The 15,483-nt window shown below is 45.9% G+C and overlaps 1 protein-coding gene across 1 annotated transcript in view; it reads right to left on the bottom strand.

Annotated features, from left to right (window-relative positions):
* The window catches only part of DNAH3 (dynein axonemal heavy chain 3), a 952,415-nt gene that overhangs the window by 478,291 nt on the left and 458,641 nt on the right, over window positions 1–15,483 (bottom strand). The window contains exon 15 of the mRNA XM_063934423.1: window positions 3,079–3,202. Coding sequence (XP_063790493.1) covers window positions 3,079–3,202 — 124 coding nt within the window. The remainder of the gene's footprint in view (window positions 1–3,078; window positions 3,203–15,483) is intronic.

Here is a 15,483-nt window from a genome sequence, read left to right as displayed (position 1 = left end):
ATCCTAGAATCGGTTGCACATTTTTATCCACAATCAGTAGAGATGTTTTAAACTGTTGTCCCTTATATTTCAGTGTCACTAAGCATGTACCTTTCACAGGAATTTCCTCCCCAGTGTACCCTGTAACTTTCACTTTGGCTGGATGTAATTTAGGTTTTACTCTAAAAGTCTTGTAGTCTTGAAACTATATTAAATTTACCTGCGCGCCAGTATCAAGCTTAAAGGGAATGACAATCTCGTTCACCGTTAAAGGGACAATCCATTCTTTCTTATATGCACTGCAAAGTTCAATGCAATCCACAAAGAATTCCTCTGTTTGTTTAACAGCATGCACATTGGTTGTTTCACTTTTCATTTTACAGCATTTGCCAAAGTGATTAAGTCTACCACATTTCATGCAGGTTTTACCATAATCTGGGCACATTTTAGGATTGTGAGCATTTCCACATCTACTACACATTTCCTTATTAGACTGTGGCTTAGACTGCTTCATTCTTGAGAATGGAGGTTTGCTTGGCTCTGTTTTCTGCACTACATGTACATCAGCTTCCTTGTGTAACGTTTTGGCTTGAAATCTAGTTATTTCTGCAGATCTACACATAGGGGGTAATTCCAAGTTGATCGCAGCAGGAAATTTTTTAGCAGTTGGTCAAAACCATGTGCACTGCAGGGGGGGCAGATATAACATGTACAAAAAGAGTTAGATTTGGGTGTGTTATTTTGTTTCTGTGCAGGGTAAATACTGGCTGCTTTATTTTTACACTGCAAATTAGATTGCAGATTGAACACACCGCACCCAAATCTAACTCTCTCTGCAAATGTTATATCTGCCTCCCCTGCAGTGCACATGGTTTTGCCCAATTGCTAAAAAATGTCCTGCTGCGATCAACTTGGAATTACCCCCATAGTCACTGCCTTGTCTAGTGTTAGGTCTTGCTCTCTCAGCAGTCTCTCTCTGAGTCCATTATCAGGTATTCCACAGACAATACGATCTCTAATCAGTGAATCCTTTAAATTACCAAACTCACAGGTTTTACTGAGTGATTGCAGCTCTGTAACATACTGATCAAATCCATCTACAGACTTCTGATCACATGTGAAAAACTTATATCTTTCATATGTCACATTTTTCCTTGGCACAAAGTAATCTTCAAACTTTTACATTATAGAAGATAGCACCATATTCTGCCCCTCAGCAAACTGAAAACTATTATAAATGTCCAGCACATCCTCTCCTATCACATGGAGGAAAATAAATGCCTTAGTTTTGTCAGCCTCTGTATCAGCTCCACATGCAGCAAGATATATATTAAACCTTTCCTTAAATCTTTTCCAGTTTTCAGACAAGTTACCAGACATCAGCATGCCGGTTGGAGGAGCTAGTTTATCCATGGTTACTCACTGTTTGAAGAGAGGAGCACACGGCAAGCTTTGCAGACACTGAGTATCACAGCCTTACAGACTTCTGCAAGATTCTTTCACACTCTGAGAGCACTAGCAGTCCAAGTTAAACTTCTTCTGACACCATGTTTTGTTCATATGTTTGTAAATCCAGTCATCAGGACACAGAGACATGTGAGTTCACTGCTGTGCTGTTTTTATTCCATCACCAACTCCAGACACACTGCACACTGGACCACCCACTTCCCAGCATCCCCCTGGTCCCAGGGACCATCACTGAAGATTCAGGCTTACACATGTTAGTAAGGGAGTGTCTACAAATATTAAGCATTCTAATACACTAACATCACACATACCACCCCACGTGTCATAGACCACTCATCTGAAGAGTAAAGTAAGTCAAACTTTTATATAGATCAGGGATGGGGAACCTTCGGTCCTCCAGCTGTTGTTGAACTACACATCCTAGCATGCCCTGCAACAGTTTTAGAATGGCCAAATAGCAAAACTGTAGCAATGCATGCTGGTATGTGTAGTTCAACAACAGCTGGAGGGCTGAAGGTTCCCCATCCTGATATAGATTATTAAAAATAAAATATAAATCCATTTATATAGACACAGTGATTATAAATTGGTAGTAATTCTATTCTATTTCTCCCAAGCCAGGAGATAAGGAAATTGGGGGCAGGTTAGTATTCTTTTCTGCCCAGGGAACAGAGATCGTGGCTATGGCAGCTAGTTTCCTGGCTGTTGCAATCCCGGCAGGTCAGGATACCGACATTGAAATCCCAACAGCCAAGGGAAACCCGGTGGTTGGAATCCTGACAGGGGCCCGGAATCCCCACTCAGGGGGTGGTCCACGCCAACCCCGAGGGGGCCCGAAGCGTGGTGAGCATACATGCTGCTAGAGTAACCGCTGTGCGCAGCACGGACAGCAGCTAGATGGCTGAACTGTCGTTTTAGACACACCCCATGTTAACTTTGATGGTGAGTTGCTCCAATGTAGCATGTCGGTCGACCCTCACGCCACCCTTGGCCCGACAGCCAATAATCATCCCTTTTTGCAACTCTGATAAATCGCCCCTTTTACCCATGACAGCAATGGGTAATATATGTGCAGACAGCCTATCACAAACCTTATATACCCACCAAGCCAGCGCATGACATGTGACGTACTTCATGGGCTATGCACTGCCAACGTCTAGTGGTCATAATAATGTGACTCGACCATGTATAATACAACCTGTATGTGTGTGGCATTAATATAAAGTGTGTGGGATGTGGTATTAATGTAATGTGTGTGTGCTATTAGCGAGAAGTGGTGAGGGCTATTAAGGTTATATTGTGGGAATATTAATGTAATGTGTACTTGATTGGAATAAATAGTAATAATACTAGTTGGGGGAAGGAGGTCAATTTTGAAATCAAGTAAGACTGATTTAGTGTTGGGGCTAGTAGGGGAGGAAGGCCAAAATGTGTTAATCTTATAAGGAGAAAGACCATGCACCCCTCATAGATTCCACCCCCACCCCAGGCTGGTTTTCCATCCCAATCTGCCCCTGCCCCTTCTTTTTGAATTAGATACTGCTTGGGGCTGTTTGGGGTGGCACCCCAGCAGTATACTGTGGAATAGTGAGTGCAGACTGCTTTTGAGTCTCATAGTCCACATATATTTACCTCTTGCGTAGCTCATCTTCAGCATGGTCTCGCCTGGCCATTAAACGGTTATTATTGACTTCAAACACTGTTTCTATTTGTTCAGGCCAATGAAATACAGTGCTGTTCAGCTTTACATCATCATCTGCAAAGAAAAAACATATACAGTACTGGTGTCATTTGGATTCCATCTGCCTGGTACATGGGGTTCCTGTTATCCTGCTTGGGAAGAATACAGTTTTGTTCGAGATGCTTATTTTACATCTCATCCAGTAGGGGTCCATTTGGATTACATCATTATTGATATGCTATATTATTCCTTATTGCTTTTGTAATGGCAATTTACTTTTATTTATATCATTAAAACTTGGAGGTAATTCATCAGTGTTCTCCTGTATTTTGGATAACACTTATTTGAGCCCAAGATTATCTATTCCTGTGGGAGGCACCATTATTGTTGAAGCTGCACCAATCATTTGGGGTCCTGTGTGTTAGGAGTTTCAGAAGAAGAGGAAACAATATTTATATTAGAGCTGAGCGGGTTCGGATTTACTCGCTTCTTTACGCCAGAATTATTGCCATTTCTTATTTTCTGGATATTTCTTATTGGCTAACCAAAACACGTGACGTCCGATAGCCAATAAGGAGATTCGGGTAAATCCGAGTAAAACCAAACCCGCTCATCTCTAATTTATATATGTCCGAATACGCTTAATGTATATCCAGTGAGAGCAATACAGTACTTCAGGGAAAATGACTATTCTATCTTCACTACATCTGTTGGGACTTCTGGACTCTTTTCTGGATCACTCCTATAATTGTGTGATGTTACCTAGGGTGATTCAGCGGTTACTAGAATTACTACAAACCTATAGATGGATTTGTACCAAATGTAAGTGAAGTATAGGCTTACCTGTGTATGCAGGGACACAGCCAGAAGTTGTGGGCCCCATAGCAATATTGTGAGGGGAGCCCTGTCCCAATGCTTCTAGAGAGACACCTCTCTGCAGTAGTTGTTACTTTCATGCCCCATAGTAGTGCCCTAGTTCATTTTCTGAACCACTGTTGTGCCCTAGTTCACGTTATGCCACACTAGGGTTGACAGGACACATTATGCAACACAGTAACCCCAATTTAGATTATGATATACAGTGTCCTCAGTTCATATTAAGCCACAGTATACTGCCATCCAGATCATTTTATACCACATTACAATGAGCAGCTCCAAGGACATACCTAGAAATATTGTAGGCCCCAAGGCAAAAATTTGTAAGGGCCCGTGGTGCCGCCCAATGGTGAAAAATGTATATAACACATGTAATTGTGACAGGGAAGATGGGGTCCTGTCAGCTCTGGGACCCATAGCAGCTGCACTCCCTGTGCCTATGCTAGCTATGCCCTTGTGTGTGTCTTTTTTGGACACACTTTTAAACCTAGCAGCCATGTCTATGTTTTGGCTTCATATTTAATATATAAAAAGAGTATAATAATTTCTGCTATTTTTTTGAACAAAAAAAAGACTTTTACACTGCAAAAAGCACAAAAAAATAGATCTACACTAACAATAGTAAGATAAGGAGAGTGCCTGGCTGGGCACGATATCTATATAAGAGTCTTGCAATTTTGTGATTGGTTGAAGAGGTCAATTGTTGCTAGGCAGATCAGAGTTTTGAGTGAGTGGTAATTGGTTAGGGCCAGCCTATCGGTGAGTGTAGGGGAGGTGTTTAGTGCATTAACGGTAGAAACTTCCAGAGTTGCTTCCTCTTGGGGGGGGGCGAGGGGTGCTCCCTTGGGGAGCGTCCTCACTCTGCTATAGGAAGGGGTGGTGAGACCTTCGCAACACAGGTTATGCTGATATATATAGATGGGGCGTTTCAGTCGCACCCATGATAGTTGGGGCGTTTAGTCGCCGCCATTTTGTAAGATCGTGACTAGAGCTGGTTAGTGGTAGCGTCTTCCTGGCCACCCACTACGAGTGAGGTCATTCCAATTAATAAATTCAATGACCATTTAATCCAACGCAGTTGTGTCCGTGTCGTTATTTTTAGTTGATAAGCTAGCTTAAAGTGTATAGTTAATGTCAAGCACAATAAATGAATAGACGCCTTATGTGCATTAGCATAGTGGCCCCAAGGAAATAATCATGATCACTATAAGCTACATAAAGAATTATAAGATTAATTTATCCATACAGACATTAAAATATCACACTTCATAAATAAGCCCATATACAGTATGTAGATGTCAGTAGGGACGTGCGGTGAAGTAAATGGCTCAGTAGGCACTGTCTAGTACCAAAGCCAAATTTACACACAATATATGAGGCCAAGGGTGCATGTGGGCATTATACACAGGTGTAGCAGTATGTACTGTGGGAGATTGGGTGAGTTTTGATCAGAGAAGTATGGAAAAGGTAGGCAGGGGAGGCACTGCTTCACCTGTCATAGACTTATTACTCCAGAGTTTTGAATATAAAAATTATTACAATAATACAAAGAGAATATTTCTAAAATATTCTTTTTTTTTTTTTTTCCCCCCATAAACTTTCTGTAGTCAAAACTATGGCTTAAACATTAGTATGACACAAAAGGCTCTGCTTCACCTGTCTCACCCCACTGCACGTCACTGGATGCCACTATATCTAGCAGTGCTGCATGTCCCATATTATAAGGAACTTGTTGCTACAGGATAATGGTGGTCATAACGAGTTGTTCGCTCGCTAGCTGCTTTTAGCAGCATTGCAAACACTAGGCCGCCGCCCTCTGGGAGTGTATCTTAGCTTAGCAGAAGTGCGAACGAAAGGTTAGCAGAATTGCTACTAAATAATTCCCTGCAGTTTCTGAGTAGCTCCAGACCTACTCCTAGACTGCGGTCACCTCAGTCCGTTTAGTTCCTGCTTTGACGTCACAAACACGCCCTGCGTTCGGCCAGCCACTCCCCCGTTTCCCCAGCCACTCCTGCGTTTTAGCCTGACACGCCTGCGTTTTTTAGCACACTCCCAGAAAACGCTCAGTTACCACCCAGAAACGCCCCTTTCCTGTCAATCACTCACCGATCAGCAGTGTGACTGAAAAGCGCCACACGAACAACAGCAAAACTGCTAAGTTTTTAGTTAAATAACTAAGCGCATGCGCATTTAGCAGCAAATCGCAGCATAGCGAAAATCGTCAACGAGCGAACAACTCGGAATGACCACCAATGTCACACTGCAGCACTCGGCTTCTGTCACTGTGGAGATGGCATTTTAGTGTCACCCCCTCGCAGGGTAACACCTGGGAGCGTCACCCACCCTCCTTGTGACGCCGGTGAGTCTGGGACAGTTCTATCACGTGCAAAGCTCTATTAAATACACAATTTTGAAGTCTCCCTGTATCAGTATTTTTGGTACTACTCCGATTACCTTCCCCAAATAGCCCCTGACTGTCAATCACTTTGCAAATAAATCCTCTCTGCAACCACTGTCGCAAGACAATTGCAGCACATGTGCAGTGTGACACATGCGCAAACTGACGATAATCCTTCAACTTCGAAGAAACTGGGTTTGCATGTACTGTATCTCTGATTTAGGCCCTTAATGCAGTGTATTATTTCCCAGGTGAGTCCAGCAATATCCAATTTATAAAGCAGACCTACAGGTGTAGCTATGCTCATCCAGCCTGCAGCATGGCCGCACAGGCAAACATGCAGCACCGAGGCGCGGGTGCGACTTAGGACCCATTTCAGACCAGACCTGATTATCAAACTACAGCGCATGCAAATGCACCGCAATGCGCACACGCATCGCCAAACAGCGACAGGATGGTGCAAAAGTTTTGATTGCACGGTCGTTCGCAAGGTGATTGACAGGAAGAGGACGTTGTAGGTGGTAACTGCCCGTTTTCTGGGAGTGTCAGGGAGGAAAAACGCAGGCGTTCCAAAACATTTTCAGGGATGGTGTGTGATGTCAGCTCACGCCCTGATCAGCCTGATTTGTTCGCACTGGAGGAGTAAGTATTGAGGTACGCACTGACTGCACACACTGCACAGAATGGGAAAAAATAGGAATTTAATACCTACTGGTAATTCCTTTTCTCGTAGTCCGTAGTGGATACTGGGGATCTGTACTTTAGTGCCATGGGGTATAGATCGGGTCCACTGGAGCCTGGCACAAACCTTTAGTGTGTGTATGTGTGTGCTGGCTCCTCCCCTCTATGACCCTCCTACCAGACTCAGTCTAGGAAAATGTGCCAGAGCAGACGGACATACCATGAGAGCCCTATACCCCACCTGGGCACCACTCCACGACACATTGGGACTCTGACATTCTCGGCATTCATTTGGACTTTGCTCCTATCACTGGGATTCATTCCCCAAGGATAAAGAACCGGATCCACACAAACAGCTAGCAATGGACCCTTCCTAAAGCTGATGCCATTAAACATCTCATCTGTGGAAACCGGTAATTATCTGCTGCTACAGTGATTGCCACTTTGGAGACTGTCCTAGCCGTGTAAATCTGTATATGTCCCAAAGGAAAGTGGATGTATAAGTGACTATACCCAGTGGGCACTATTATACTTTATATTTTAAGTGTTATTTAGATCAATAACAGGATTTCACACCTGTCTTTTTAAATGATTTAATAAATTGACATTTTATTCAGCAAACCGTCCTTATATAATTCTTACAGCCAGCGCTGGTACTTGTGTTTTTTATACCATGAGAGAAGACGGACATACCACGATAGAAGAAAACAGGTACAACAGCAGTGAGGCACTAACCATAACCGAAAGGAGGGCGCTTACCAAAACAGAGGATAGCAACACCAACCTAACCAAGATAGCAAAGCTATCCCAACAACAAAACGGGACCCAACTCAGGTAAGCAGGAATCGAAGCACTGAGGCGGGCGCCCAATATCCACTATGGACTACGAGAAAAGGAATCATCGGTAGGTATTAAATTCCTATTTTCTCTTACGTCCTACTGGATACTGGGGATCTGTACTTTAGTTCCATGGGGAAGACCCAAAGCTCCCAAACGGCTGCGAGAGTGCCGAGACCCCTGTAACACCGCCTGACCAAACTGAAGGTCCTCCTTGGCTAAGGTGTTGAACCAATAGAACTTAACAAAGGTGTTTGAACCAGACCAAGTAGCAGCTCAGCACAACTGTAAGGCCGAGACACACCGGGACAGCCGCCCAGGAAGAGCCCACAGATCTCGTTGAGTGTATCTGAATAGACGTCGGCACAGGCAGAGCCGCCAAAGTATAAGCTTGTTGAATGGTAAACCTGAGCCAACGAGCAATTGTTTGCTTAGAAGCCAGACAACCAAGCTTGGTGGCTTCATAAAGGACAAACAGTGAGTCAGATTTGCGATGACGAGCAGTCTGTTTGACATAAATCTTCAGAGCCTAGTCTTCATGAAAAATCAAATAAGGGCTCTTACAGGATAAGGCCCCCAATTCAGAGACACGTCTGGCAGACACCAATGCTCAGGGCAGTAGAGAGCCGGGATGGGCCCAGGAACGTTTCAAGGGGCGTGGCCTAATCTCAGGAGGTGTGGTCATTTACCCTTAGGAAAAAAAAATACTGAAAAAAAAATAGTATTTTAAGCATCTCCATAGCAACACTGCAGCCCAGTACACAACAGCGTGTGCTGGGCTGAGGAATAGAGCTGCAGCTGCTGCTGCTAGGTAAGAGGGAGGGGGCCTGGGCCCCTACTGGACCCTCACTGGGCCCCTCCATCAGACCTGGGCCCGGGTAATTTGTACCCTCTCCCCCCTCTCTTGGCACCACTGCCAATGCTAATAACATCACCATCTTCCAGGCGAGAAATTTCAACTCCACCCTATGTAAGGGTTCAAACCAGTCCGATTGAAGAAAGGACAGAACCACATTGAGATCCCACGGAGCCGTGGGAGGTACGAAGGACGGTTGCATATGAAGAACACCTTTTAGGAAAGTTTGTACTTCCAGCAACATGGCAAGCTGTTTCTGGAAGAAAATAGAGAGCGCCGAAATCTGGACTTTGATGGAGCCTAAGCGTAGGCCCATATCCTCTCCCGCATGCAGGAAAAGCAGAAAGCGACCCATTCTAAATTCCACGGGAGAAACCTTCCTACTTTCACACCAGGAAACATACTTTTTCCAGATACGATGATAATGTTTAGACATAACCATCTTCCTGGCCTGGGCCATGGTGGATATAACCCGGGAGGGAAGACCTTTTCTAGCTAGACTCTCCCTTTCAACTTCCAAGCCGTCAAACGTAGCTGCGGTAAGTCTGGATAGACGAGGAACGTCCCTTGTTGAAGAAGATCCTTACGAAGCGTCAGAGTACAGGGATCCTCCAGAGCCATGGTTAGGAGGTTCAAGTACCATGCCCGTCGAGGCAAATCCGGGGCAATTAGAATTGCTTGAACGCTTTCCCTTTTTAGTCTTTTTAGAACCCTTGGGATTAGCGATAGAGGAGGTAACAGGTAACAAACGGATACGTCCATGGTGTCGTCAGTGCGTCCACTGCTACAGCCTGCAGATCCCTCGTTCTGGAACAGTAACGGCATAGCTTCTTGTTGAGACGAGAAGCCATCAGATCTATCTGTGGACGTCCCCACCGGTGGATTAATTGTTGAAACACCTGGGGATGTAGGCCCCATTCCCCTGGATGGAGGTCGTGTCTGCTGAGGAAGTCCGCTTCCCAGTTGTCTACTCCTGGAATGAATATGGCTGATATGGCCCTTGCGTTGGCCTCCGCCCAGACGAGTATTCTTGACACTTCTCGCATCGCTGCTCTGCTTTTTGTTCCACCTTTTCGGTTTATGTACACCACTGACGTGGCATTGTCCGTTTGGACCTGGATCGCCTGATCCTTCAGGAGATGGGAAGCTTGCAGAAAAGCACTGTAAATTGCCCTGAGTTCCAGGATGTTTATCGGCAGAGCAGATTCCTGAACTGACCATATCCCCGGAAGTGGGGCCCTTGGGTCACAGCTCCCCAACCCCGGAAGCTGGAATCCATTGTCAGTAGAATCCACGAGTGGATATTGAAATTCCTGCCTTCTACCAGGTGAGGAACTTGTAGCCACCATAACAGAGAAATCCGGACTTTTGGAGATAAGGTCACTTCCTGATACATGTGAAGGTGAGACCCCGACCACTTGTCCAGCAAGTCCAGCTGAAATGGCGGGGCATGAAATCTGCCGTATTGGATTGTCTCGTAAGCAGCAACCATCCTGCCCAGCAAGCGTATGTAAAGATGTATGGATACCTTGCGAGGATGGAGCACTGAGCGAACCATAGCCTAGTTAACCAGGGCCTTGTCCATCGGAAGAAACACCTTCTGGGACAACGTATCCAGTATCATTCCCAGGAACTGAATACGTTGTGTCGGTGAGATTTCTGGAAATTTAGAATCCACCCATGATCCGTAAGCAAGCGAGTCGTCAGATCGATGATGTGCAACAGACGCTCCATGGACATAGCCTTTATCAGGAGATTGTCCAAGTAGGAAACTATGTTGACTCCTATCATGCGCAGTTGCAGCATCATCTCTGCCATGACCTTGGTGAAGACCCTCGGAGCTGTGGACAGGCCAAAGGGCAAAGCCTGAAACTGGAAATGTTGTCCAAGATAGCGAACCGGAAGTAAGCCTGATGAGAGGGCCACATGGGAATGTGTAGGTAAGCATCCTTGACATCTAGGGATACCAGGAATTCCCCCTCTTCCAGACCAGACACCACTGCCTGCAGGGATTCCATCTTGAATTTGAGCACCCACAGACACTGGTTTAGAGACTTCAGGTTCAAGATGGGTCGCAACGAACCATCTGGTTTTGGAACGACAAAAAGACTGGAGTAAAAACTCCTGTTGCGTAACGGAGGAGGTACTGGAACCACCACCCCTGTCCGCAAATGTGTTTGAATAGCCTCTTGCAAGGTAACTTTTGCTGTGGGTAAAACTGGCAAGCCCGATTTGAAAAATCTGTGAGGAGGAAGTGCTTGAAATTCCAGATGGTATCCCTGGGAAATTAGGTCCCTCACCTAAGTCTCCCAGCAGGACTTCGCCCACACGTGGGCGAAGTGTTGAAGGCGAGCACCCACCTGAAAGTCGCCTTGCTGCTGGGGCCAAACGTCACGCGGAAGGCTTAGCGGCAGGGGATCCGGTGGTCTGGTCCAGGGAGGCATCAGCTGCAGGTTTCCGGGTCTTACCACGAGATCCTCTGGGAGTGGTGGAGACCCCTCGGCCCCTGCCTCTGAACCTTGCCACATGAAAGGACTGCAAGGAGGGTCCTGTGTAAGAACGTCTAGCAGGTGGCGCAGCCGATGGCAGATAGGTAGACTTACCCGCCGTTGCCTGGGAGATCGATTTTTTAAATTCGTCTCCAAACAAGGCATCACCTGTAAAGGGAAGATTTTCTACACCTTTTTTGGAATCAGCGTCCGCTGACCACTGACGCAACCACAGAGAGTTTAAACTATTAATAACAGTTTCAGACCACTTAACTACTGCCCTGGAAATCCACCCACAAACAATTGTGGAGCATTGTGCTACACCTGCTGCCGAATATATTGCCTTGAGAGTGGTCTCAATTTTACGGTCAGCCGGCTCTTTGTCACGATCCTCACTGTAGTTCTCATATTTGGTGACTTACCTCGGCCATCTCTGTCTTGGATCCTGCATCTTTCTGCTCACTGGGATAAACAGCTTGCCAATACCATGAGTTCCTGAGTCCTGAGTTCTCTGCATGGAAGGTAAGAGTTAACGAGCTCCACCTGTGGTGATTAATCTTCTGTGTGAGTCTGAATTCAGCAATCTGAAGTTTAGGCCTAAAAGCCAGCATCCTCTGTTTGTTTGCAGAAGTTCAGGCTTCAGTGTTCTTTCGGCCTGCTAGGCCTCACTCCACATCACAGCCTAGTCTAGAGTACTCACATGACAGTGACTGTTCACCTGACCCAGAGCTGTCCAATCCTGTGCCAGCCTGAGACTCTCTGAATCACCTGACACTGCTCACCAATCACCAAGGACCAGGAAGTATAAGTCTGGAGACTTGAGTTGGAAACTGTGCCAGTTCCTCGTGTCACACACAGCTCTGTGTGAGCTTAGAAGCTGAACTCCCTAAAGGTAACACTTGTACTTCGGTCCCTGTAAAACACTGCTCCTTTGCTACCCATTTTGGATTACATTTGTGTTACCATTGATATCCAGTATTTCTAGTTTCATCTTAAAGTCACAGTTGCAGTATTCCATAGTCTCATCTTAAAGACACAGCTGCAGTATTCTACAGTTTCATCTTAAAGTCACAGTTGCAGTATTCCACAGTCTCATCCTAAAGTCACAGCCGCAGTGTTCTTCAGCCTCGTCCTAAAGTCACAGCCATCGTTCTACTTTCAGTTGCGTTTCCAGTTATATCCGGTACCAGCCCGGATTACAGTTGCGTCCCAGTCTCACCGGTAACCAGCCCGATTCTCAGTCTCACCAGTAACAAGTCCGACTTACTATCTCGCCAGTAACCTTGAGTACATAAGCACCTACTCCTGTGACACTATATCCAGTTCAATCTCACCTTTACATTCATCATCCTGCTATCAACACCAAGGCCCTGGTGATCCAGTGGTCAGGATACGGCTTCCTCTGCCGAGGCCCGGGTTCGATCCCCGGTCAGGGATTGCTCCTACTTCTCACTGATTCCTACAGACCAGCCTAATATACACATAGTCCTCCAGTCACCCGCACAGACTTCACTAACACCGGGTTCACAAAAACCATAGTCCTGACACTCTTTTAGCGATATAGCCCCTGGCACCGGCAGTACCAATTTCTTAGACAGTCTGGATACAGACGGATCGACTGATGGGTGGTTTTCCCATACCTTCCTGTCCTCTGCTGGGAGGGAAAAAGTAGCTAAAAACCTCTGAGGAATTTAAAATTTCCTATCAGGGTTTAACCATGCCTCACTGGCCAGAGAATTTAATTCTTTAGACACAGGAAAGGTGACCGAGGTCTTTGGTCTAACATTAAAGTACAACTCCTCATCAGAATCAGACTGAATCAGACTGGAGCGCCTGTGGCAGTGAGCATTTATGTGAAACCAACATGGGGGGCTGAGAAGCCTTTCTGGTATCTGTTGCTTTAGCCATACAATCAATAGACTGTTTAAACACCTGTCTCTCTTTTTTAGCTGCAGCTAATTCTGAATTTACATTTTGAATCATGCTTTTAAAATTATCCAACCAGTCAGGTGCCTGTGAACTGTGTCCCTGTGGAGCACTGTTCACACATGAGAGACCCCCGCTGAAAAAGGGGTAGAGTTACAAGCAGCACACATAACCTTGTCCACAGACATATGTTCACAACAGTCATACAGTGCAGCTCAATGAAACACCCCCACACAGACCCTAGAGAGCCCCGGAGTGATACTGAGGAACGGAGACCAGCACACAAACACAGTAGCTCAGTGTGTAAAAATATGTGTACAACCTGATAGAAGAGCAGTGGCGCTACTGCTGGCAAGCTCTCCCCGTGCTATGACCCCCTGATACTGGTACAGAGTCTGTAACAGCATGGGTCCCTGAAGGAGAAGCGTGCATACAGCCTTAATGATCCTCAGCAGCAGGAAATGGTGCCTTCCCGCCTCTGGTCCCGCTCCGGGAAGCCCCTCCCCTTGCAATGGCACGAGGTCCCTGTATTATTATACTGGCCATGTTAACAAACATCAAATATACAAACAGTACACACAAAGCCTTGATTGACAGTGAGCACTGCAGGGAATGAGCCCTGAGCCAGTGATGTCCGCAGTGGGCACCGCAGCTCGAGGCCTGTGACTGCCGCGTGACATGCCGCCAAAACCACACTGGGAACCCGCTAACCAGGACCCCGATGTTAACACTCACTGCACCTATCCATCTTCGGCATCTGTTAGAGGGTGGCAGCTAGCTGCTGGCATGGGCACATATACTAACGGTGTGTGAACAGCACCTCAGGAGCTCAGTGTCCTGTCAGCTGGGATTACGTACCATTAACCGTCAGGAGGTTGGTTCGGTCCCCCCTCTAAGTCCCACAAAGCAGGTAGACTGGTTGCCAACCAGTACCACATGAAAATAATAAACTAAATTAAAAAAGAAAGGAAACTCTCTGGAGCTCCAGAGAAATGCACCTGGCTCCTTGGGCACATTTTTCTAAACTGAGTCTGGTAGGATGGGCATAGTGGGGAGGAGTCAGCACACACATACACACACTAAAGGTTTTACAGGCTCCAGTGGACCCGAGCTATACCCCATGGTACTAAAGTACAGATCCCGAGTATCCACTAGGACGTAAGAGAAACATTCGATGGCGAGTGTGATGCAAACGGTTTTGCAGCTGTCCGCTGATGAGGGGATTTTTTGCACAGCGTATACATGCAATCGCACACTTGCATGGGGCGAATTTTCACTCCCCCTGGGCAGCGACTATCTTCAGCACAGCAATCAGGTCTGAATTAGGCCCTTAGTACGTTAAGCTTCAGCTTAGTACGCCGCCCATATATTCCTATGGGCGCGCGTACTTAGTGGGTGATTCAGACCTGATCACCGGGCTGCTAAAATTGTTGTGCTGCGCTCAAATAGTCGCCGCTCAAGGGGGTGTATATTCGACATGCATGTGTGCGATCGCATGTGTACGCTGAGCTGCTAAAAATCCCTCAGTCAGCGGACACCTACAAATCTATTCGCACCTCACTCACCAATGAAACGGTCTCTTGCTGTCAATCAGCATGTGAATGGCTTTGCGAATGAAATTTTCACACCGGCCTGACGCTGACCAGCGATGCCTGTTATTTGCCAATGCGCGTGCGCATTGCGGTGCATACACATGCGCAATCTACTGCTGATCGCATTCTGTGCAAAAACGCACAGCAGCGATCAGATCTGAATCACCCCCTTAGACGCATGCATGTGCACATGTTGCGGGCACATGTGTTGCACCTGGATTACCGTGAATACGGCAAGCTGCAGGATAGATGAGCGTGGCTATATCTGTAGGTAGACTGTAAATTTTTGAAGTACACTAAATGAATTCAGAATATTACATCTTGCATTTACATTACATGCTTTGTGATAGGATTTTTGGAAGAATCACTGTTTCTGTATGGCTTTTCTGGCCGACAACGATCAACAGAATAGTGAGTGAAGCAGCCTATTTTAATATTTGTACAGTATTTGTGATGTAAGTTTTACAAGATAGAATAAAAAAATCAGGTGTTAGTCAATTAATAGACTTATAGTAATAGTGCATGCAATCTTGCTCACTGCTAATATTAGTCATCCATTCGTATTAACAAGTTATTCCATTGATAATTGGATCCAATATAATAAGCGTAATTCCCCAGATGTCACTGGTAGTTAAACTCCTACCTCCCGTGCGTAGCAGTTTAGAACTGATGAGCAAAAGGATCCAACAAGGACTTACACG

This window comes from Pseudophryne corroboree, chromosome 7 (assembly GCF_028390025.1).
Source record: "Pseudophryne corroboree isolate aPseCor3 chromosome 7, aPseCor3.hap2, whole genome shotgun sequence".
Lineage (NCBI taxonomy): Eukaryota > Metazoa > Chordata > Amphibia > Anura > Myobatrachidae > Pseudophryne > Pseudophryne corroboree.
This window is presented reverse-complemented; position numbering and strand designations above follow the sequence as displayed.